At 35.4% G+C, this 24,217-nt stretch overlaps 1 protein-coding gene across 5 annotated transcripts in view; it reads left to right on the forward strand.

The window, feature by feature from the left end:
- Positions 1-24,217, forward strand: part of ATR (ATR checkpoint kinase) — a 103,270-nt gene that overhangs the window by 13,884 nt on the left and 65,169 nt on the right. For 4 of the 5 annotated variants that reach the window (XM_019934300.3, XM_073803735.1, XM_019934297.3 and 1 more), the window contains exons 6-22: positions 579-770; positions 2,125-2,318; positions 3,021-3,170; positions 3,910-4,102; positions 4,335-4,597; positions 6,124-6,314; positions 6,471-6,571; positions 7,228-7,399; positions 8,025-8,195; positions 9,793-9,987; positions 11,360-11,389; positions 11,562-11,747; positions 16,526-16,618; positions 18,120-18,250; positions 19,659-19,802; positions 21,874-21,967; positions 22,955-23,080. In XM_019934300.3, coding sequence (XP_019789859.1) covers positions 579-770; positions 2,125-2,318; positions 3,021-3,170; positions 3,910-4,102; positions 4,335-4,597; positions 6,124-6,314; positions 6,471-6,571; positions 7,228-7,399; positions 8,025-8,195; positions 9,793-9,987; positions 11,360-11,389; positions 11,562-11,747; positions 16,526-16,618; positions 18,120-18,250; positions 19,659-19,802; positions 21,874-21,967; positions 22,955-23,080 — 2,626 coding nt within the window. The remainder of the gene's footprint in view (positions 1-578; positions 771-2,124; positions 2,319-3,020; positions 3,171-3,909; positions 4,103-4,334; positions 4,598-6,123; positions 6,315-6,470; positions 6,572-7,227; positions 7,400-8,024; positions 8,196-9,792; positions 9,988-11,359; positions 11,390-11,561; positions 11,748-16,525; positions 16,619-18,119; positions 18,251-19,658; positions 19,803-21,873; positions 21,968-22,954; positions 23,081-24,217) is intronic. The other variant, XM_019934298.3, reaches the window with a different exon arrangement.

Genomic DNA, 24,217 nt, shown 5'->3' on the forward strand with positions numbered 1-24,217 from the left:
AAACTTTAGTCACTTAAAAATCATTTTTACGTAAGTGCTTTGACTTAAATACACAAAGAACATTTGTTCTTTCTATAGGTAGTCAAAGGAATGCTTAAAATATCTTAATAGTGCTTGTAGTCTATTCTAGTATAAGAGATTTCATGGCTAAATATGGTTACTTAAAAGACTTTTTAAGTCTTTACTTGCCTAATTTAACTTTTTAATACATGAAAAATCTCTGAGACTTTACATCTATAAGCAATTTAAAAAATGTTAACAAACTATTTTTTTGTAATGTAGCCAAAGAATTCCCATGCTTCAGCCAACTATAAAAGTTGTTTTAAATTTCAATAGTTGTAGGGTCCCTGGCAGTCCAGTGGTTAGGACTCGGCGCTTTCACTGCCGTGGCCCAGGTTCAGTCCCTGATTGGGGAACTAAGATCCCAGAAGCCGCACAGTGTGGCCAAAAAAAAAAAAAATTTCAGTAGTTGCCATTACATGCTATCTTTTGTTTTAAATATTTTTCATATGTGAGCAAAATTATGTAAGTTCATATGAATATGAATATCTTTATACTCTGGTTATAATTAATTACAGAACTAAACATGTGGATATGAACAAAAAGAGCATATTATGGAGTGCACTGATACAGAAGGCTGAGTCCCTTCAGGTTTTCCTTGAATTCAATAACCTGAAGAATCCTGTTATTGAGACTTTAGAAGGAATCGCTGTCATCCTACAACTGACTGCTCTGTGTACTGTTCATTGTTCTCATCAAAACATGGACTGGTAAAACAACTTGTATTTTCTGGGTGGGTTTTGTGTAATAAATTTGAATTTATTGTTTTAGAAGACCTCTTTATTCACTTGATTTTTGTGACCTTAGAACACAAACATTTCAGTGAAATAGAAACTTTTTTTTTGAGCACCTGCTAAATGCCAGATACTGTGTTAGGTACTGTACATATCTTATTTAATCTTTACAACAGTTCTGTGAATGAAGTAAATGCTATCATGTCCACTTTACACACTAGAAATTGAGGCTCAGAGAAATTGAGGCTCGTTTTTGTCTGAAGCCTAAACTAACTTTCCTGGGCAGAAAAGTAGAACACATTTTTATACAACTCAGAAGCCAGTGCTCTTCTAGCCAAACGTTTCGTCAAGAGAACTTTGCCCTTTGATCATAAAAGTAGGAATTTAAAACTCGTTAGAGGTATATTTTCAGTTTAGCATTCTTAATATAGGCTAATTATCAGAAGAAACAAAGTGTGAACCCCCTCTGAATATTTAGTCTTATTTTTACTGCCACATTATAGACCAACACTCCTGGTTAATTTTTTACATAATCATTTATTCTGTATTTTCTGACTCTTAACTAGCTAATACAAAGTTATGAAGGAGATTTTAAAGAAACTATATTAATTCAGATTGCATTAAATTTGGAATTTGAGATAACTTGAAGGAATAGCTAATTAGGTTGAAGTCTGCCTTTCTCATATAATTAAGAAACGGTTTACACAGGCGTATCTTCTGTTATTTTAAAGCCTGGTGGTGTCACATTTAGGTATCATAGATTAGCTTTACCAAATCCTGAGTGATTTAGGCATAAAGGGATTAAACTTAAAATAATAATGATACATTCATTAATATGCACATTTACTTTGAATTAGTTTAAAGTTATAGGTTAGTTTCATACTCACAATTTTTTTAAATTAGTTTATTTATATTTGGCTGCATTGGGTCTTCTGCTGCGCACAGGCTTTCTCTAGTTACAGCGAGCCAGGGCTACTCTTCCTTGCGGTGCGCAGGCTTCTCATTGCAGTGGCTTCTCTTGTTGCGGAGCACAGGCTCTAGGCGCGTGGCCTTCAGTAGTTGTGGCATGTGGGCTCAATAGTTGTGGCTTGAGAGCTCTTGAGTGCAGGCTCAGTAGTTGTGGCGCACGGGCTTAGTTGCTCTGCACCATGTGGGATCTTCCCGGACCAGGGCTTGAACCCGTATCCCCTGCATTGGCAGGCGGATTCTTAACCACTGCACCACCAGGGAAGTCCCATACTCAAAGTTTCTTTTGGCTTACTACGGTACTAGTTTTGACTATAACAAAATTCATTTTAATTCTATGTCTTAAAAAATGTTTTAACTGCAGCTACTGTGATTTCAAGGACTGTAAACAGAAATGTAAGAAGAAACCTTCAGTAGTGATAACTTGGATGTCTTTGGATTTTTACACAAAAGTGCTTAAGAGCTGCAGGACTTTGTTAGAATCTGTTCAGAAACCTGACCTGGAGGCAATTATTGACAAAGTGGTAAAAATATATGATGCTTTGATGTATATTCAAGGTGAGTACAAAAACCCAATAGATCAGAATAACCTTAAAAGGTAATCAGTATAGAATAGGTTTTCTCTTTTGCCTAAGGCTTAAATATGCAATTGTTGGGACTACCCAAAAGTTTTTTCTTGACTTTAGTTCTATTAAGCTGAGTAATTTGTAAGTTCTAAATTTATTTGTCTAACATTTTGATTTATTCTTTTTCAGTCAATAGAAACTATAACTTTAAAATTTTTGATTTGAGAATCTGAAGAATGCTATGCTTCTTCTCCTAAAAAACATATAAATGCATTTTTTTTTTTTTTTTTGCGGTACGCGGGCCTCTCACTGTTGTGGCCTCTCCCATTGTGGAGCACAGGCTCCGGATGCGCAGGCTCAGCAGCCATGGCTCACGGGCCCAGCCGCTCCGCGGCTGGGATCCTCCCGGACCAGGGCACAAACCCGTGTCCCCTGCATCGGCAGGCGGACTCCCAACCACTGCGCCACCAGGGAAGCCCCCGTAAATGCATATTTTTATAAAGTCACATTTAATTCCTTTGAATTCACAGACCTCAGAACATCATCTCTGTGTTAAGAACCCCTGTTTATTGAATGTTTGCTGTAATTCCACTTGTAAAAGATGTTTAGAATGTCTTTTTTTTATTGAAAGAAGACACAGGTAAATATGATTAAAGAAAAGGTATAATTAATCACCTATTGTGTATTTCTGTAGTAAAAACTTCATTTGAAGATCATATCCTGGAAGACTTATGTGGAATGCTCTCGCTTCCGTGGATTTGTTCCCATTCTGATGGCTCTTTAAAGTTGACCACATTTGCCACCAGCCTTCTAACAGTAAGCCAGAGGATTTCAGATAGCTACTGTAAGTGGTCACAAAATTCTTTATGTGTGATTTGTTTTCTTTTCATTTATCTCTATATAGGACTTCTAACACTTATCATTTCTATTTTTTCAATAATTAGAAGAGAAGGTACATTTTTTAATAATTTAAAAAGAAGGAGTTAGATGTATAGAAAGGAGTAAATTGTAGGATTTGTACATCCTCAACTCTATTCTGCCAACATTGTTCTTCAAAGATGTCATTCCAGTTTATATTTCTGTTAGCAGAATATGTGAGTTCCTGTTGTTTCATATCCTCACCGGCACTTGGCATTGTCAAATTTTAAAATTTTGTTATCTTAAAAAAAAAAAAAGAGGGAATTCCTTGGCCGTCCAGTGGTTAGGACTCTGTGCTCTCACTGCAGAAGGCCCAGGTTCGATCCCTGGTCAGGTAGCTAAAATCCCACAAGCCACGCAGTGCGGCTAAAAAAAAAAAGAAAGAAAGAATGTCAGAGACATAACTACCTAAACAAACATATGTTTTTTGCTATCTGATGGGTGTTTCAATTTGGATTTCCATGATTATCTAGTAAGATTGGGCATAGACCTTTTTCAGTGCACATGCTTTATTTTTGGAAAAGGAGCTTTTAATTAAATACTATATGTATTTTAAATGTTATTTGACTTTACAACAGAGAATAAATATATGTGTGTGTGTGTGTGTGTGTGTGTGTATAAAATTAACACTTAGAAATCTTGATTAATAGACTTAATTTTTTCAGCACCACAGGCACAGTCACGATGCGTATTTCTTCTAACTCTTTTTCCAAGAAGAATATACCTTGAGTGGAGAACCGCAGTTTACAGCTGGGCCCTGCAGAGCTCCCATGAAGTAATCCGGACAAGTTGTATTAATGGATTTTTTATCTTATTACAGCAGCAGAATTCTTATAACAGAGTTCCCAAGATTCTTATGTATGTATTAACATTTTAATTTGAATATACAACTTGATTGGACAGATATCATATATGCAAATTTATGTTTATTGCTGGGTATATAGAACAAACATTGCTTTTAGTTTTAGAATTAAAAATTTTTTCCTTCTACCTTTTGTTTTACCAGTACTTTTGCCTCAAATTAAACAAGACTATTTAGACCACAAAATTAAGCAAGAAGGTTTAGTACTTTTTGTTTTTTTCCCCATAGAGATAAAGTCAAAGATGATTCTGACATTGTCAAGAAAGAATTTGCATCTATACTTGGTCAGCTTGTCTGTACACTTCATGGCATGTTTTATTTGACAAGTTCTTTATCAGAGCCTTTCTCTGAACATAGACGTATTGACCTCTTATGTAAGAGCCTAAAAGTCACTTCTCAACATGAATGTTCATCTTCTCGACTAAAAGTGTCTGTTTGCAAGCCATTCCTTTTCCTACTGAAAAAAAAATTACCTAGTCCTGTGAAACTTGGTGAGTGGTTTTTTATGATTTATTTAATATTTTAAAACCTATTTAAGGGCTTCCCTAGTGGTGCAGTGGTTGAGAGTCTGCCTACCGATGCAGGGGACACGGGTTTGTGCCCCGGTTCGGGAAGATCCCACATGCTGCGGAGCGGCTGGGCCCGTGACCCATGGCCGTTGAGCCTGCGCGTCCGGAGCCTGTGCTCCACAACGGGAGAGGCCACAACAGTGAGAGGCCCACATACCACAAAAAAAAAAAAAAAAAACTATTTAAGCTCTGTTTTTAAAATCAGTGGTGGAATTAGGCTAAAGCCTTAAAACATTAGACTTGCTTGATAGAGTCAATGCTTAGGTAATGATCATTCATAAAAGGGATGTCTGGTATTAGACTGTATCACAGAACTAACAATGGAAATAATTTTTAGATTTTCTAAATGCTTTTGTGATTTGACAGTATAATGGGGCATACCTGATGTTTGTTTCAATATTGTGAGTTTCAGTATTCTGTATCCTCTTCAGTGATCCCAGGGACCTTGTTAATGTGTCCCCTGCCACTACTTTGGACCTTAAAACTTCAAATAGTTAGATACTTTGCCCAGCTGAGGAGTATGGATTGTATCTTTGCTGCTTTCCGATGGTAATGGTGTATGGATTTGTTGGGAGCATGAGATGTATACACATACTTGGAAGATTGCTTTGTTTGTGTAATAAATTACAACTTGCCCTCAAGTTTTCAAAACAATGTATGACAGGTGATTTCTAGGACTCCCTAAATCTAGTAATGTAATGTAATGTAATATAAGATTAACAGGGACTGCCCTGGTGATCCAGTGGTAGAAAACCCGCCTTACAGTGTAGGGCACGCAGGTTCAATCCCTGGTCAGGGAACTAAGATCCCACACCCGCGGGGCAACTAAGCCCCTGTGCCACAGCTACTGAGCTTGTGCTTCCTGGAGCCTGCGCGCAACAACTAGAGAGAGAAAACCCGTATGCCACAACTAGAGAGAAGCCTGTGCACCACAGCGAAGAGCCCGAGCACTGCAATGAAAGATCCCGCATGCCGCAACTAAGACCTGACGCAGCCAAAAATAAATAAAATAAATAAATAATAAATAAATCTGTAAAAACAAAGTAAGATTAACAGTAAGGCTAAGCTTGCCCTTAATTCACAGTTCTTTAGATTAGTGAAATGTGCTTTTAAATCTATCCCAGTAATATAATGATCTACAAAATCTAAGTGACTAGTCATTTTAAAACTTTAAAAAATTCTAGAATTTATTTTAGATTTAAATTATGTATAACTTTTATTAAGTAAAAGTAAATTTAAATTTATAAGTATTCAGTTTTATAAGTATTCAGTATTTATTCGTTTTAATCCTCCACAATTCTGTGTGCTTTACAAATTTAAACACTAAATATTGACTTTATTAGACAACTTAGCATTCTTTGTAGTATGTTATTTATTGACAGTATTTTTATAGTAAAACTTTTCTGTTTACTGTGTTAAATTAAGTATTTTATGCTTTTGCCCTTTAGCTTTCATAGATAATCTGTATCATCTTTGTAAGCACCTTGATTTTAGAGAAGATGAAACAGATGTAAAAATGGTTCTTGGAACTTTATTAAATTTAATGGAAGATCCAGACAAGGATGTTAGAGTGGCTTTTAGTGGAAATATCAAGCATATATTGGAATCCTTGGATGCTGAAGATGGATTTATAAAAGAGGTTGATGATTTTTATTGTAAATTTAAAATTTTATTTTACTTTATTTTTATTTTATTTATTTTATTTTATTAAAATTTTATTTTATTTAAATTTTATTTTTTTGTGTTTTCATAAACCTGACTTTAAAAATTTAACTAGTTAATTTTATTGGTCTAGCTTTTTGTCTTAAGAATGAAGGAAGCATATACACATGCTCAGATCTCAAGAAATAATGAGTTGAAGGATACCTTGATTCTTACAACAGGGGATATTGGAAGGTATGTTTGGCAGCTTTTGTATACTTCCTTATTTATTTTGGCCATTTTCCTTTATTGTTTGCCTGCTGTTAGAAATGGTGATAGGAACAGGAATAAAGACACAGACCTACTGGAGAACGGACTTGAGGATATGGGGAGGGGGAAGGGTGAGCTGTGACAAAGCGAGAGAGAGGCATGGACATATATACACTAACAAACAGTAAGGTAGATAGCTAGTGGGAAGCAGCTGCATAGCACAGGGATATCAGCTCAGTGCTTTGTGACCGCCTGGAGAGGTGGGATAAGGAGGGTGAGAGGGAGGGAGATGCAACAGGGAAGAGATATGGGAACATATGTATATGTATAACTGATTCACTTTGTTATATAGCAGAAACTAACACACCATTGTAAAGCAATTATACCCCAATAAAGATGTTAAAAAAAAAAAGAATCAAGAACATAAAACAGTTAAAATTCTAATTTGTGTACATTTTTGTTGCAGAGAAGCTTAAGAGGTGACTAATAAAAGATTTTCAAGTATTAAAAAAAACAAGAAATGGTGTTAGGAGAGATGTAATGTTATAGGAAGAAGTGTGATATCAGTATGCATTTATTTGTGGATTTCCATTTATTTTCAAAACATTGATGGTAACTTTTTTTTTTTTTAATAATTTTAGGGCAGCAAAAGGGGATTTGGTACCTTTTGCACTCTTGCACTTATTGCATTGTTTATTATCCAAGTCAGCATCTGTCTCTGGAGCAGCATACACAGAAATTAGAGCTCTGGTTGCAGCTAAAAGTGTTAAACTGCAAAACTTTTTCAACCAGTATAAGAAACCCATCTGTCAGGTGAGAGTCAGCATTGGCCTTGACTATAGGAAATAGAATTACTTTGCAAAAGTTAAAAAAAAGAACACATATATGTTTTACTTTTCTTGCTTTAAAAAAGAGGTATTTTTAAAAATGGTTTATTTAAAAGAATCTAAATCTCATCAATTTTATATTTTCGTATCTTGGTCTGAAGATATTGTTTATAAATGGGAGAGGGGAAAAATCTTATAATAATTATTACTCTCTATTGTTAATCTGTTAAGAGAAGCCTTTCTGTATTAGCCTTTCTTTTAGTGATAATAAACTTTTTTATGCCTTGATATTATGGATAAGGCACTTTGTTTTAAAAAAAAAAGGTTGATTCAAGGCTGAAAAGTAAGGATATGTTAAAATACAGGCTTTGCACTGTGTTAGTGGTGTAATCCTTAGCAAGATATTCAAGTTTCTTAACTAAGCCTGGTTACTTCATCTGTAAAAGGGAGTATATGCACAATCTACCTCATTAAGGTTGTTACAAAAATTAAATGAACTAATTTAGGTAATATGTTTAGAACACTGTCCAATACTGTCCTTTATGTTAACTTAAAACATATTAGTTAAATGTTCTTCCTTGTGTGAAAACTAATAAATCATTTTGCTTTAGTTTTTGGTAGAATCCCTCCACTCCAGTCAGATGACAGTGCTTCCTAGTACTCCATGCCAGAATGCTGAGATGCGGAAACAAGATGTGGCTCACCAGAGAGAAATGGCTTTAAATACCTTGTCTGAAATTGCCAATGTTTTTGACTTTCCTGACCTTAATCGTTTCCTTACTGTAAGTTGCAAAGTATAGTTGACTTAATTGAGGTTTTCAATTTAATATTTTGTGTTTATTCCATTCTAGATTTTTTTTAAAGAAAATCTGGCAAGTACAATGTAGACCATAGATTTTCAAATTTGCATGTTTTCCTTTGACTTTGATATGATAATATTACTTATGTTATAAAAGTGAAATACGTGTTGATTTGAGTCATTGCTCTATAGAGTTAGTTATCTTGAAAGGTTCATACTATTTAATTAATGCTAATTAGTTCAGTTTACTGAGCCCTTATGTCTTTAGTGCTATGATTGGTTCCATTGGTAATGGAAAGTCTAATATGATCTTACCTACCCCTAAGGAGTTGGAGTAATATAGTACAAACTAGTGCTGTAGATGACCTGTGAATTCAGATGATAGAGTTTGTAGTATGGAGTAGTTTGGGAAGCCTTTGAAAAGTCATTAGTGGGGCTGAGGTTTGAAAGATGGATGGTGTAGATTATCTTCTTATGTTTTCCTGAAGGCAAAGTTTATTTTTCTTAGTTAATATTATAATAGTGATCCATGCAGAATTTTTCTCTACAGTATTATCATATTTTAACAAAGTTAAATTGCATGTAAATTGGACAAATCCTAGAAGGAAATATGATACTATACACTAAGGACCACAAAGATATTCTTACTTTTTCCCTCAGTAGTTCCATCTGGGAGCCCCAAAGCACAGATGTTTATTGCAACATTTTCCAAGTAGCAAATAGACAAAACCCAGAGAAGAAACTAGGTGTCTAATATTTAGGTCCTAGAATATTATGTACCTTAACATAGTAATTATAAATACTTTAGAGAAACTACCTTATAATGTCATAACAGTCTTACAGGATTAATATTAAGTTGAAAGGCATAACAGAAATAAGGTTTAAGTGTCTCTGAGGGCAGGGCCTGAGTGTTATTTGCTGTCACATCTTCGGTGCCTAGGATAGTGGCTGACATGTAGTAGTTGTTCATTAGATACATAATAGATGAAAGATCAACTATTTTATGTTTGGAATTTTGTGTATTATTTTATGAACGAGATCTTAAAGGAAACAGACCAAAATCAAAGTAGATTTGTTGCCATGTTGGAATGGTGGGTGTGTTAAAAAGGTTTTCTTTAATATTGCAGCATCAACTTTTTAATTTAAAAAATTTAAAATATTGTATTTATGGCTACTCTTGCTTATTGTCTAAATACTATAGTTAGCTCAAATAGTAAATCAGGCTTGGAACCACTGCCTTAAGAGCATGAGTACATTCTAACACATACTCATGAGAAATTATTTTCTTTGCTACTTGTACATTAGCTTATTTATTGTCTGTCTCTCCCCTTCTGCAGTGTAAACTCTGTGCCATCAGGGACCTTGTCTATTTTTTCACTGCTGTATCTGAAGTGCCTGAATCGTAATAGATGCTCGTTAAATATGTGTTGAATGAATAAATGGTATATCTGAATTCAGATATGTTGTATGTGGACTCCAAATTTGTGTGGCATTTTAAATTATTTTTGAACATAGCTTATATGAATATTTTATCACCTGGACAAATGTACTTTTTAGTAATTGTAGTGTTTCTTTTTCAGAGAACGTTACAAGTTCTGCTACCTGACCTTGCTGCCAAAGCAAGCCCTGCAGCTTCTGCTCTCATTCGAACTTTAGGAAAACAATTAAATGTCAATCGTAGAGAGATTTTAATAAATAATTTCAAGTATATTTTTTCCCATTTGGTCTGTTCCTGTTCCAAGGATGAATTAGAACGTGCCCTTCATTATCTAAAGGTAATTGAATATTTGTTTATATTTTACTCTTTTGTTTAAATTAGCATTATAGGAAAGCTGTTGTGACATTCTTATAGGAAATAGAGTGAGTAGTTTATAGTCTATCTGTAGTTTATAGTCTATCCTAGGGTAATATAAGTTCAAATGGTACGTAAATAAGCTTTGCCCTGGGCCAAGGAGAGTATTAAATAGAATTATTCTTTTGTTATATTCTTTGATTGTTTTACCATAATGGTATATGATAGGTAGTCATCCATTCATGGATCAGATTCTCAGCTAATTTCATTTTTTTTTTTTAAATTTTATTTATTTATTTATTTTTATTTTGGCTGTGCCGGGTCTTAGTTGGGGCATGCGGGATCTTCACTGTGGCATGCAGACTTCCTAGTTGCAGCATGCAGACTTCTTAGTTGTGGCATGTGGGCTTCTTATTTACAGCACACGGACTCTTAGTTGTGGCATGCATGTCGGATCTAGTTCCCCGACCAGGGATCAAACCTGGGACCCCTGCATTGAGAGCATGGAGTCCTTCCCACTGGACCACCAGGGAAGTCCCAGCTAATTTCATTTTAGAATTTATTAATTGATTGGAGCTGTAAAATGACTAATGATATGCAAGTGATTACATCTATTGGAAGAGGCAGTATCCTTCAACTGTAGTACAGTGTCAGCCCTGAGTTTAGTTACTTAGTGCTCTGATTACAGTTTGGCCCAGTTTCTTGCTAGTTTTCAAATTTAAAATTATAGCTTGTGTTTCTTTTTTTGGTGTTATAGTAGCAACAGTATCTGAGCAATAAGAGGCTGTATGGGAACAAGAGAACCTATCAGATATGCATATGTAACTCTATTCTTTTTCTCTGATGTTAATTTATTTCACATATTTCATGATATGCCAGCTATGGATCTCTTTCCACATGAGACTTTTTGAATATTGAGTGTATTTATTCAATTTGAGAAAGAAAATCTTTATTGTAAAGGTGGAATGATAATAACATTTCAGTGCTTCTTACTACATGCCAGAAATTTTACTAAACAATTTTTATGGATCATTTCACTTGGATAACTCCTCACAGTTACCCAGTGAGATAAAAGCACTATTTTTCCATTTGATAGATGAGAAAACTAAGGCAGAGAAAGGTCAGATTAGGTTACTTGTCTAAGTCACAGCACAACTAATAAATGATAAAGCTGGAATTTAGATATCAGCAGTCTGACCAGAAAGACTGTGCTCTGAGCCACTGATTTTCCTGTCAGGGTTACATTTCCATGAATAATGAGTGAATGACATTTTGAACCTTTATAGAAAACTAGACTCTGTTTTTAAAATTTTATTTCAAAATAAAGTCTGATCACTTATTTTCATTACCTGTAGCCCATGGCAGACCTACCAGGAGAAATCAAGGTCAGAATCCTTTTCCAATGACTTTTTTATATCATTAGTAATTCTTGTCACCTGATCTAGAGCTCCTGATTAACTAATAGTGTATTAAAATCAGTATACTTATTTCCAAGATACTAGTATGGAGAAAAAAAAAACTTGTTTCTTAAATTTCTGAAATGTGTCTTTGGATTAGAATGAAACAGAAATTGAACTCGGGAGCCTGTTGAGACAAGATTTCCAAGGACTGCATAATGAATTATTGCTACGTATTGGAGAACACTATCAACAGGTTTTCAATGGTTTGTCAATACTTGCCTCATTTGCATCTAGTGATGATCCATATCAGGGCCCAAGAGATATCACGTCACCCGAACTAATGGTAAGGAATATGTTGTATGGGTTTTTTGCTTGGTTTTTCTCCTTTTTGTGGCTTAATTATGAAATTGGAGAAACAGGTGTTTTATATATTTTCCAAATGTTAGAGATTTATTTAAATTTTCAATTGGGATTTTTATTTTGAAAAGGCTGATGATTTAAATTACATGGTCACAGCATACATATTAGCATTGAAAAATATGCATTTTCATATGATCTTAGATTTTATTTTTTCATTGGGTAAAAATGTTCATTTTTCTTCACCACTTTTTCACTGTAGATTAGAGTGCGTTTGTAGCTCCCCACGCTACCCCTTCCGTGGCATGACATGCTAACTTTATCACTTCTAACTATATTTAAATCCATTGTTAGATTTAAGATAAGTTAGAAAATATGTTATTCCTTTTTCTTTCCTTGTCTTAAATTCGTATCTGAAATCATCTTACTATTTTATTTCTTCACCTGAAAAAACATAAATCCTGAGGCTTACTATTTTTTCTTTTGATTGCTTTCATTCTTTCAAGAGACTCAAATTTTGCTGATATTTTGCTGATATTTTGACTATCAGCAAAATATCTTGAGAGGTTTCTATCTCTGCTTTCTCATTTCCCATTCATTCTTTAGCTTATTCTAGCCTGACTCTGTTCTAAATATTCTACTGAAATTCTCATCTTAAGGTCAAAAGCAGTCTTCCTGCTATCTCATCTAATGGTCACTTCTCTTTTCCTATCTTATTCGGCTTCCAGTAGCATTCAGTACAACTGACCATCCTTTCTTATGTGGCATCTGTGACACTGCATTTTCTTGATTTTCTTTTTGCTTCACTGTCTACGCATTCTTTTTTTTAAAATTTATTTTATTGAAGTATAGTTGATTTACAATGTGTTAATTTCTGCTGTATAGCAAAGTGATTCAGTTAACATACATATATTCTTTTTCATAGTCCTTTCCATTATGGTTTATTACAGAATACTGAATATAGTTCCCTGTGCTATACAGTAGGACCTTGTTGTTTATCCATTCTATATATAATAGTTTATATCTGCTAATCCCAAACTCTCAATCTATCCCTCCCCCACCCCCTCCCCCTTGGCAACCACAGGTCTGTTCTCTATGCCTGTGAGTCTGTTTCTGTTTGGTCGATAAAGTTCATTTGTGTCGTATTTTAGATTCCACATGTAAGTGATAGCATATGGTATTTGTCTTTCTCTTTCTGACTTATTTCACATAGTATTCACATAGTATGATAATCCCTTGGTTCATCCATGTTGCTACAAATGGTATTATTTCATTCTTTTTTATGGCTGAGTAGGATTCCATTGTATATATGTACCACATCTTTATCCATTCATCTGTTGATTGTCCACTCATTCTTTTTTTTTCTTTTTTTTGTCCACTCATTTTTTTTTTTTTTTTTTTTTAACGGTACACGGGCCTCTCACTGTTGTGGCCTCTCCCGTTGCAGAGCACAGGCTCCGGATGCACAGGCTCAGCGGCCATGGCTCACGGGCCCAGCCGCTCCGCGGCATGTGGGATCCTCCCGGACCGGGGCATGAACCTGTGTCCCCTGCACCGGCAGGCGGACTCTCAATCACTGCGCCACCAGAGAAGCCCTGTCCACTCATTCTTAATCTTTACTTTATCTACTTTATCCTCTAAATGTTAGATTGATTCAGTACTGTGTAATTGGGTCTTTTTCTCTATAAATATTCTCTCTTTAAATGAGAAAGAATCTGAATTCATCTGGTGCTGTAATATGATTTACGTTTTGATGATTTCATAGTGGAAATTCTAGTCCAGGCCTCTCTTGAGCTTTGGACTTTTGGGCTTATGCAAGTTAGGTCCTGGCAGGAAACGGATGGAATACACAAAAATGTTTCACTGAAAAGAATTTAATGAAGGGACTATTTTCATTGATATGGGCAAGGTTAAGAGAACCAGCATGGAATGTTAAGGAGCCCAGGGACTAGAAACGGCAGAAAACATATGCTCCCCTTAGTCCTGGGCAGGAAGAAATGGCATTACCAGAGCCTGGTTGAGAGCTAGAATCATGGTGCGGGGGAAGGGCTCTCATTGTATATAACCACTGCCAGGGCCACCTCACAATGCAGAGAGAACAGGAAGTATAAATACCACATGCTCTCCTCCTGCCCTTTGTTCCCTTGTTGGTGCCTCCTGTTGACTGAATTTAGTGGGAAGACAGAGGGAAAGATATCTTGAGTGATGAAATCTGGTTAGCCTCCTAGGCACATAGCAAGGCAGGAAAGACCAGAGAATGGATCTGAGGATGAGGGAAGATGACAGATAGAGACTGTCCAGCTTTCTCTTTGTAATCTCTATATGTCCGTCTTTTAAACATCTCAATTCCGAACATTACATGTCCGTTAAAAAATCTTTATTTTCCCTTTAACCTGTTTCTCTCACAGTCTTCCCTTCTCAGCAGATGGTACCAGTGTCTACCTAGAAGCTCAGTTGCTTCAAAACCTGGAAGGTATTCATGAGCCCTTCATTTCTTATATCCTTTAAAATTGAATATCAACAAGGCCTTCCAAGTCTAGCCCCAAAATATATCTTTCCATCTCTGCCGCCACCACCCTTATACAAGTGACTGTCATCTTTCTCTAGGAGTACTGTAAAAACCTCCTAACAGTTCTCTCCTATTGCTCTTCCTTTCCTGCATCTTTAATCAGTTATTTACACAGCATTTGAAGTACTCTTCTTACAACTTATACTCACATTATCTCCTGCCTAAATTCCTTCTATTGTTTTCATTGCTCTTATAAGGCTGTACGTGGTCTGTATATCTTTCCACCATCATATTGTGCAACTTTTTTTTTTTTTTTTGCGGTACGCAGGCCTCTCACTGTTGTGGCCTCTCCCACTGCGGAGCACAGGCTCTGGATGCGCGGGCTCAGCGGCCATGGCTCACGGGCCCAGCTGCTCCGCGGCATGTGGGATCTTCCTGGACCCAGGCACGAACCCGCGTCCCCTGCATCGGCAGGCGGACTCTCAACCACTGCGCCACCAGGGAGGCCCCATATTGTGCAACTTTTATCTTCCTTTCTCCCTGTATTTCAGCATTGTTTTGTTTGTGTTTCTTAAACATGTCAAGTTTTTTTCCTGCTTTACAGCCTTTGCAATACGTAGTTTCTTTACTTGGAATATTATCCTGGATCTTTTTCATTCTTTAGATCTCAGAGTTTCCTGATCACCCTATCTAAGTTCCTGATCACCTCATCCCAGTTCTCTCTCATGTGATCACATTTATTTCTTTATAGCACTTATCACAACCTTATGTACGTACTTGTTTAATGTCTTCTTCTCATATCAGTGTCCCATGTAAGCAAGTAGGGAGAGCTTATCTCGTACACCTGGCACAGTATTCTAGGCATACATAATAAATATTTGGTGAGTGGCAGATGAACGAACTATTTGTCTAAATATAAGAGCTTTAAAATTAGAATGTTGACACAGACTATGTGAGTATCATCTATATCTGCTTTTCATTTAAGAACGGGCTGGAACCATGCGATTAGTGAATTATGGCTTATTAAACCTAAGCTGAGTCTTAATCCAAATCAGAAGTTCGTAAATTAAATGTAATTTTAGGCTTTGGTAAAACTGATGATTCTCTGTGCTTTGGAAGAGAAAAAAAGTTTATCCCAACATCTAACCTGGAGAACGTGTTGGACACCTAATTTCCTCTCTACTGTGAGGTAGTGCACACCCTTCTTACTGCCCCCCGACCCCAGCCTGGCAGTGTGTGTAACCTAGAGATACTTAAATTAGGTGCCTCAATGCCAAACAATGCAACTTTCTCCTGGAGTTGGAAAATATTCTAATTGCTACTTCTCCCCAGCACCCCCCCTTTTTTTTTTGGTCCCTTTTCTTGCCTATACATAAAGATTTTTAAAGAGGGGAAAATTCTTCTTTGCAGAGTACTCACATTCCCAGTTTTTAATAATACTAACTTAAGTTTATTTAACACTTTACTATATTCTAAGGACTTAACACGCGATATCTTATTTAATCTCTACAACAAACTCTATGCAGTTGGTGCTTTCATTGTCCCATCTTACAGACCCAGAGGAGCTAAGTAACTTATCCAGTATCAAATACTAGGAAGTGTCAAAACTGGGATTCAAACCCAGGTTTGGCTGAGTTAAAGCCCATACCCACTCCTCTAGGACCCTTTTTCAAGAAAGAATTAACCCTGTCCACTTCAGGAGACCCAAAGTGCCATGGACAGTGATACCTAACCTGTAATGGTTGATGCCCAAGGCTTGTACCCCTTTATTACTATTACATCAGTGGATATTGACCTCTATGTCAGACCTTCATTCTGGCAGGGTACCTGTTCCGTAATCAAGTACTTTTTTTTTTTTCCACCTTAGCTCTAAATGCTCTAGATAAGGACATTCACTTGTCTTTCTCTATTCTTCTTCTCCTTAAGATAAATATCCTCTCCACTCTGGATGCTGACATGAGTCAGATCCTGAAAATCCCACCGTAGCTCAACTGTAATTCAAAAGCTTATGATTTTCTCACTGTACAGTACTGTTTAATCATATTTTGATTGTAAATCAGTTTCACTAATTTTTAAAGTATTACATGTGAAAATATATGCTTTGGGAAAAATTTAATTTACCAACTGTTTATTTCCAATATTCTAATGTAGTTAGATAAAATAGAAATAATATAAATGAATTGTTGATTTATGAAATTTGATCTGTATAAAACTTATGTAGTACCTTTTTTATGTGGGTTTTGTTTTTCCCTTAGGCTGATTATTTGCAACCCAAGTTGTTGGGCATCTTGGCCTTTTTTAACATGCAGTTACTGAGCTCCAGTGTTGGCATTGAAGATAAGAAAATGGTAGGTGGTGATAGTTGAGTTGCAAAGTGCCAGAACAGAATTCATATAGAATATGCAGGAGACATGACTTCTCCTTCTAGCTGCAAACATTCAAAGATGAAAAATAATCAAACGCATGATATTCTGTGTTCCTGAACAACTCACATAAGCTTTCGGGGAATCTAAACAGAAAAATTATATCATTTACTGTTCTTTTGTTTATAAGGGACAGAAAACTCACCCAAACTGGCTTAAAGGAATTTGTTGGCTCTGTAACTAAAAGTGTGAGGATAATATAGCTTCGGGCATAGCTTGATTTTGGACACGGTGTTCTCAGAATTAATCAGTTAGCTCAAATTCCTTTGGATTGGCTCTAACTTAAGTGCTAGGTGATGGCCCTAACGGCTTCAGGCTCACGTCGTCACAACATCTAGCTCAGTGGGAAGAAAAGAGACCAGCAGTCCCTGATAGCTCAAACAGAAGTTGCATTATTGAATGCATTGGCCCAAATTGGTCTCATGTGAGTCATGGCCCGTGGTGCTTTTGAATACCAAAAATGTTAAGTTACAGAAAGTAAAGTAACTTCAGTATTTGTCAGTGTATGTTTAAATGCATTTGGCACAGTGAAATTTCCTTATGATTGCTGTCACAATTGGTCACCCCTGGAAATGTTTGTCTGTAGATTGGGATAGAATTTTAGGTATTGATTAAATTTCCCTTTTTATTTGTCTCCACTCTTCAGTCAGTAAAATTATAATGAAAACCCATGAATGGAAGCTTTTATTTCAGTCTGTACTCCCCTTCTCTTAATTAATTAACCTCTAAAAATTTCAGCAACCAATACTTGTCCTTTTGATGTCAACTGGTAAACTTAATCCCCCAAATAACTTCTATCTATGTGAAATCTTTCTTACTGTTATTCCAAGTGAGAGAATAACCTCAAATCTAAGAATACTAGAGTTTGTTTTAAACCATAAAGAGTTTGCATATTTTGGCACATAGTTAAGGTTGACTGGAGAGTTTCTTTACCCCTTCATTAGAATCTGGAGCTATTCATACAAGTCTGATTCTGTATTCCACACCAATACAAATGTGTGTATTATTTTCTGAGTATGTCATTAGTTACCTATTTGTTTTATTACTAAATTAGAGCATGTTGAATTTAGTACCATTAGGACAAAAATGCGTGTGCTGCATAGCAGTTTGGGATGGATATGAAGAAGATTAAACAATAGGTATTAGATTCTTAATAAATTTGAAAATTACTGCTTAAGGGGACCACCAGAACCAAAATAACAAATCACCTTCAAAGAGGGGAAAAAAAAAGAACTCAACTCGTGTTTTTCCAATTTATAACTCTTACATAAGCACTTGGACAGAATAAACTGCCAACATTTATTAGACCTTGTGTTGCCAGAGAATAGGTACTCTGAGATTAGTGTGGGAAGCACTTGTCCTTAGGGCTCATCTGCTCCTGCCAGCTTCTTTATGGCTTTATTTTGAAGCCCTGCTTATTTTATAGGCCTTGAACAGTTTGATGTCTTTGATGAAATTAATGGGACCCAAACATGTCAGTTCTGTGAGGGTGAAGATGATGACCACACTGAGAACTGGCCTTCGATTCAAGGATGATTTTCCTGAATTGTGTTGCAGGTAAATGACTGCCTGAGTTCATTAGATTTTTTGCATTTCCCAATACTAACTTGATTTCTTAATCTCTTTGAGGGAATTTGGGTTCAAACCAGAAATAAGAAATAGTTAAGATAGAAAGGCTATTTGTTTTGAAAAGGGAATGTGTTTCCTTCTTTAAAAACATTTTTCTGTGAAGTATTTTAATACATTGGGAAATAGAATAATATAATGAACCCCTATATACCCGTTTCCCAGCCTCAGTAGTTATCAATATTGTTAATCTTATTTAATCTTTCCACCTCTACCTTTTTAATTGTTACTTGAAATGTTGTAAAGAAAACCCAGTATCATATCATTGTACCTCTAAATATACCTCAGATGTATCTAGAGGATAAGGACATTTTTAAAAATATATAACCATCATAAATTATTATACTTAGCAGAACTAATAGGAATTCCTTAATATTATCTAAAATTCAGCTTTCCCCAATTGTCTCAAAGATGTTTTTTCCCAAAGATGTTGGTTTGCTTGAATTAGAATCCACATAAGATGCACATGTCACACATTTGGTTGTTTGACCCCCTAAGTAACTCTTACAACAGATTCGTCCCTTAAGTCTCCTCTCCACATTTCTTTTAGGCCACTGAGATTTTGGCATGTAGGATTTAGCTGATTGCTAATTTAATTTAATTTCAGTAATACTGCTAACAATAAAACTACTGAATGCAGTTTAAGCTTCTGAAAGTTTCTTTTTGTTCTTGACTATATTTTATTGGAGATGTACAGTCAGAATAATATATTTTACTATATTCAAAATCCTGTGATAAACCATAATGGAAAAGAATATTAGAAAGAATTAAAAAAAATAATATGTTTTAAAGTCATGTGAAAGAATTCTTTCCTATATAGCTGTGCCATCTACTAGGTATTATTAGGTTCAGTTTAAGTTTGCTTAAAATTTTTAGAGGTTGCTTTTTCCTTCTATTTTATTTAATTTAAAAATCATATAAAGCATTTACTTTGTCCCAAATTCAAATTTGTGTAACAAGTTACACTCAGAGAATCTAGCCTTCATTCCTGAATTGCTAAAAATAGATGTGTCTATTTTTATTAATTTTTGTATAATCTCCCCCTTTCTAAAAGTATAAGCAAATGCACACTTACTCACAGATACTTTTTTTTTCATGTTAACCCTGCACCAAAAGGTAGCATATTATAAGCATTGTTTTTCACCTTGCTTTTTTTGACTTAGTGTATTATAGAGATCATTCTATTTGAGTATACAGTACTGATCTTTATTCCATTTTTATAGCTGCCTTGTAATCTTTTTGCTTGTATGTATCATTGTTTGTTCATCTAATAATTGACTGATGGAGCTTTGCAAAGAATAAAAATGATGTGACTTATAACTTTTGTTTTTTCACATAGGGCTTGGGACTGCTTTGTTCGTTGCCTGGATCACGCTTATCTAGGCTCCCTTCTCAGTCATGTAATAGTAGCTTTGTTACCTCTCATACACATCCAGCCTAAAGAAACTGCAGCTATATTTCACTACCTCATAATTGAAAACAGGTATTGTAAATGAAATTAATAAAGATAACAGCTTTCTATTACTGCATTTTTATGTCTAAATGAAATTAATAAAGATAACAGCTTTCTATTACTGCATTTTTGTGTCTCAGGGTATTAAGGTTACTGTTGGTAGTGTGGAACTGTTCACATTCTTTTTAATTTAGAGTCCGTTAATAAACAGAAGTAATTGACATGCTTTAAGGCAGTACATACCAAACTGATGCTCTTTCAGTTGTGACATGGCTTTTATTATTATTATATTTTAAGCTTAGTAGTTAGTACATCAATAACTGAAAATTATTTTTCGTCAATTTTGAAAGGGGTGAGACTAATATTACCTTTCTTCTCACAGTTAAAAGGCAGACAATTGAATGCATGAGAAAGATTAGGAGAGCTAATAACTTTTTTTCTACAGCTTACCTTAGTTGAAACCCTTATTACTTCATTGCATTAACCAGCCTCCCTTCCTTTAAGCTTTTATTATGTTTCTTCATATTGTTCATATTTTAAAACATCTCTTTATCTGTATCATTTCAGCGTGCAGAGACACTCTGTGTTTCTCCATTTCCTAGCTGATAAATTCCAAATTGTTTATTTTGATATTCAAGGTTTTCTAAAATCTGGCCACATCTTATTTCTTAAAATCATTTCCCAAGATTTTTCAAAGCAGATATTAGACTGTAGCCAATCCAGACTGCTAATGCAAGAATATACATTACTCCTTCCCATTTTTATTTTTCACTCAGGCTGCTTTTTAGCCTGGAATGTCTTTCTATACACTGAAAGTTTTTTGGTCCATTTTTACACATACTGTTGTATGTCATAGTTACTTCTGAAAAATTAGGATTTAAGTACTATTTATTTACCTACTTATCCTTATTCTGTTGCAGTTCCATTAATCATTTTCTGTAACTGTTCAATCAGGGAGAAAATGCAGAAGAAAAGGTTAATGGAGTTTTTTCCAATTAAAATACTCTTATTTTTGGTATTTTGTACATAATGGAACAATATAATCACTGATCTAGATCACTTTTTAAATACCTTTTGGATTATTAAGCAAATAGCATATCTTTGCTGTTTATTTTAGAGGAATTATTTCTCTGCCTTTTCATATAATAAAAAAATTCTCTTTCACTCTGCCAGATAGAAGACCTTAAGCTCTCTGAGTGAAGGAGTTACCGCAGCTTTCTTTATTTTTACATCCCCAGCTTCTAGCAAATAGTAGCACACAGTAGTTACTTAATACCTGTTTGTTGCATGAGTTAATGAAGACTAGAATTTAGAAACACTTTTATTTGGACCCAGAAATATTAGGGCTTTATATTTGAAGCAAGTTAAAAATTGCAGCCTCAGTAAGAATTACTTACTTATTTTTCTCTAGTATATCTTTGTGAGAATTTGTGTTTTGGAGTTGGGTTTGTATCGCCGCATTATAAACCACTCCAAAACCTAGTGTCTTAAAACAACAAGCATTTTTATTTACTCATGATTTTGCAGTCTGGGCTGGGTTCAGCTGGTCAGTTCCTTGGCTGTTCTTACCAATGGTCATTGCAGTCAGCCAGCAGGTAGACTTGGCTGGGCTTCTCCCTCTTTCATTTAGTCTCAGAGCTTCTCTCTGTCTCCATGTAACCTGTCTCTGATGGTAGGCAGACTTCTTACATGGTGACTCAGGACTCTCATGAGGACAAAACCAGAAGCTTCCAGACCTTTTTAACACTTAGGCCCCAAATAGGCCCAACATCTCTTCTGCCACATTCTGTTTCTTAAAGCAAGTCACACACGTAGCCCAAATTGAAGGTGAAGTGACTACACATAGGAGTATATACCAAGACATAGAGATTATTCAGGGCCACCAATGTAGCAGACTGCCACAGGGTGATTTTGTTAGATTTGATTATTTGTCACTATTACCTGAGAATCCTAGACATGGTTAGGAAAAATAATTTGCATGTCAACAGTCAACTAGCACTTTCAAGTGTGAATTACGTTGGCCTTAGTTTCAACCTCTGCTTTGTGTTTTTTTTTATTTCATATTTGGCAAGTAATTCTTTTTCTTCCAACTAACTATTAGGGATGCTGTGCAAGATTTTCTTCATGAAATATATTTTTTACCTGATCATCCAGAATTAAAAAAGATAAAAGCAGTTCTACAGGAATACAGAAAGGTATTTAATTTTTTATGTATGGTTTAGGAGATCATTGATATAAAATTATTCCTGAGTTCCAGAGCACTGAGTAGAGATTCTTTAGAATCATATCTAAGGATATTATAGTCATATTCTGATGACTAATTTCTGATGACTAGATAATCCTATCTTGAGTCCATGATTTTTAGAAGGAAGTTTTCATCTAGATCAAAGATGTAATAGGATTAGATAGAACAGAGAGCAAAGGATACAGTTCTTATGCCTTTACTACCCAGATCACTATGTTCTTCCTTACAGTCCCTAAAAGAAGTGACTGTAGCTGCATACTCTGAGTAAAGAAAAAAAGCTGTGGGAGGATTCCAATTTTTTTGTGCTACAAACCATGTTATGGAAGTGTCAGATCTGATTCTGAGCTTTACAAGGGGAATCATATGTAGTTCCAACATCCTGAAGTTCAGTGAACTCTCTGAAATTATAAAAATATTAGTGATGATTCCATAGAATTTTAGGGCAGGGAGTGGGATACCTGACCTTGGGTCAGAGTAGCAGATGTATTTACTACAGATCGCAAGATTGATTCTGAAGACTTTATATGCTTTTTTACTGGGTAAATCGTCAGTCATAAGAAAGTAAGTAGTCAAAATAAGGGGTGAATTATCTGCTTAATCTGTAGACCTCGTTCAAGGCTATTGTGTAGCCCTTTGTAAATTAAGGGAAACTTGCCTTTCTTACCAAGAAGGATTTATTTTGGATAAGTAAAGTCTTTAGTTGAAATAAAATTTTTCTCCAGATCTAAAGATTTTAGAATGAAATCCCTTTCCCTGAGAATTACTAAAAGTTCATGTGCTATACAAAGGAAGAGATAGAAATTATTTTTTAAAACTGCTTTCAATTGGGGTACAGTTTAACTACTTTAATGGTAACTATGTAGGAAATACAGGCCTTCTGAAATGGTTCCTGAAGTGGTTAATTGATAAGGTGTATCTCTCTGTGCTCTTTATATAGGAGACCTCTGAGAGTACTGATCTTCAGACAACTCTTCAGCTATCAATGAAAGCAATTCAACATGAAAATGTAGATGTTCGTATTCATGCTCTTACAAGCTTGAAGGAAACCTTGTATAAAAATCAGGTATACCAAGATATAATTAAAGAGCTATAGAAAAGAAAGGTTGGAAGTTTAAAGAAAAGATGACCGATTGGTGTATTTGCTTGAGATTCAGTAGGTTGAATGAAAGAAGTGATTTTATTTTACCAAGATTATCAGATATGACTTAGAATCAGTAATTCATGAGTTACCCTTTGAGGCTGAAGAGCTTTGCATATTTTTTTGTTGTTTTGGAAGTGTCATGATTTGGCAGTTATATTTTAGGTTTATTGCATCTTCCTGAGGAAGGGTTGTTTGTGTTTGTACAGCAGCAGTTTCTGTGAGTTTTCTCATATAACTTCCTGTAGCTATCTTTCATATACAATTTCAGTAATTATGCCATTTTACATTTTGATGGAATTAAATGTTTTAATGAAGCTGAATTTTTAAATTTCCTTTTTTATGGGACCATGAACTTTATTCTTTTCCTTGTCAGCATAATGTAGATTATCCCTAACCTTGGTAAGAGTGAGAACTGGTATTTAAAATACCAGATCACTATAGACTATAAATCATAAAGTGGAAAAATTTTAAATGAGGTATTCATTTTTGCATATCAAGAACCCATATGATGGGTCTTCCCTGGTGGGCCAGTAGTTAAGACTTCGCCTTCCAATGCATGGGGTGCGGGTTCAATCCCTGGTTGGGGAGCTAAAATCCCACATGCCTTGCAGCCAAAAAACCAAAACATAAAACAGAAGCAATATTGTAACAAATTCAATAAAGACTTTAAAAATGGTCTACATCAAAAAAATCTTAGGGCTTCCCTGGTGGCGCAGTGGTTGAGAGTCTGCCTGCTGATGCAGGGGACACGGGTTTGTGCCCCGGTCCCGGAGGATCCCACATGCCACGGAGGCCGCTGAGCCTGCGCTCCACAATGGGAGAGGCCACAACAGTGAGAGGCCCGCGTACTGCAAAAAAAAAAAAGATCTTAAAAAAAAGAAAAAGAACCCATATGATAAGATATGAGAGCCTAAGACCCTCAGGAGTTAGTGAATTGCAAAACTGTGTTATATTTGTTTTCATGATAGAAGGAAGCATTTACTTAGGACAAAAGATATACATGATGGTAACCAAGTACATGCTTCAGAGTCAGTGCACTTGTGTAACCAATGTGGGAAA

The sequence above is a fragment of the Tursiops truncatus genome, chromosome 4 (assembly GCF_011762595.2).
Source record: "Tursiops truncatus isolate mTurTru1 chromosome 4, mTurTru1.mat.Y, whole genome shotgun sequence".
NCBI lineage: Eukaryota > Metazoa > Chordata > Mammalia > Artiodactyla > Delphinidae > Tursiops > Tursiops truncatus.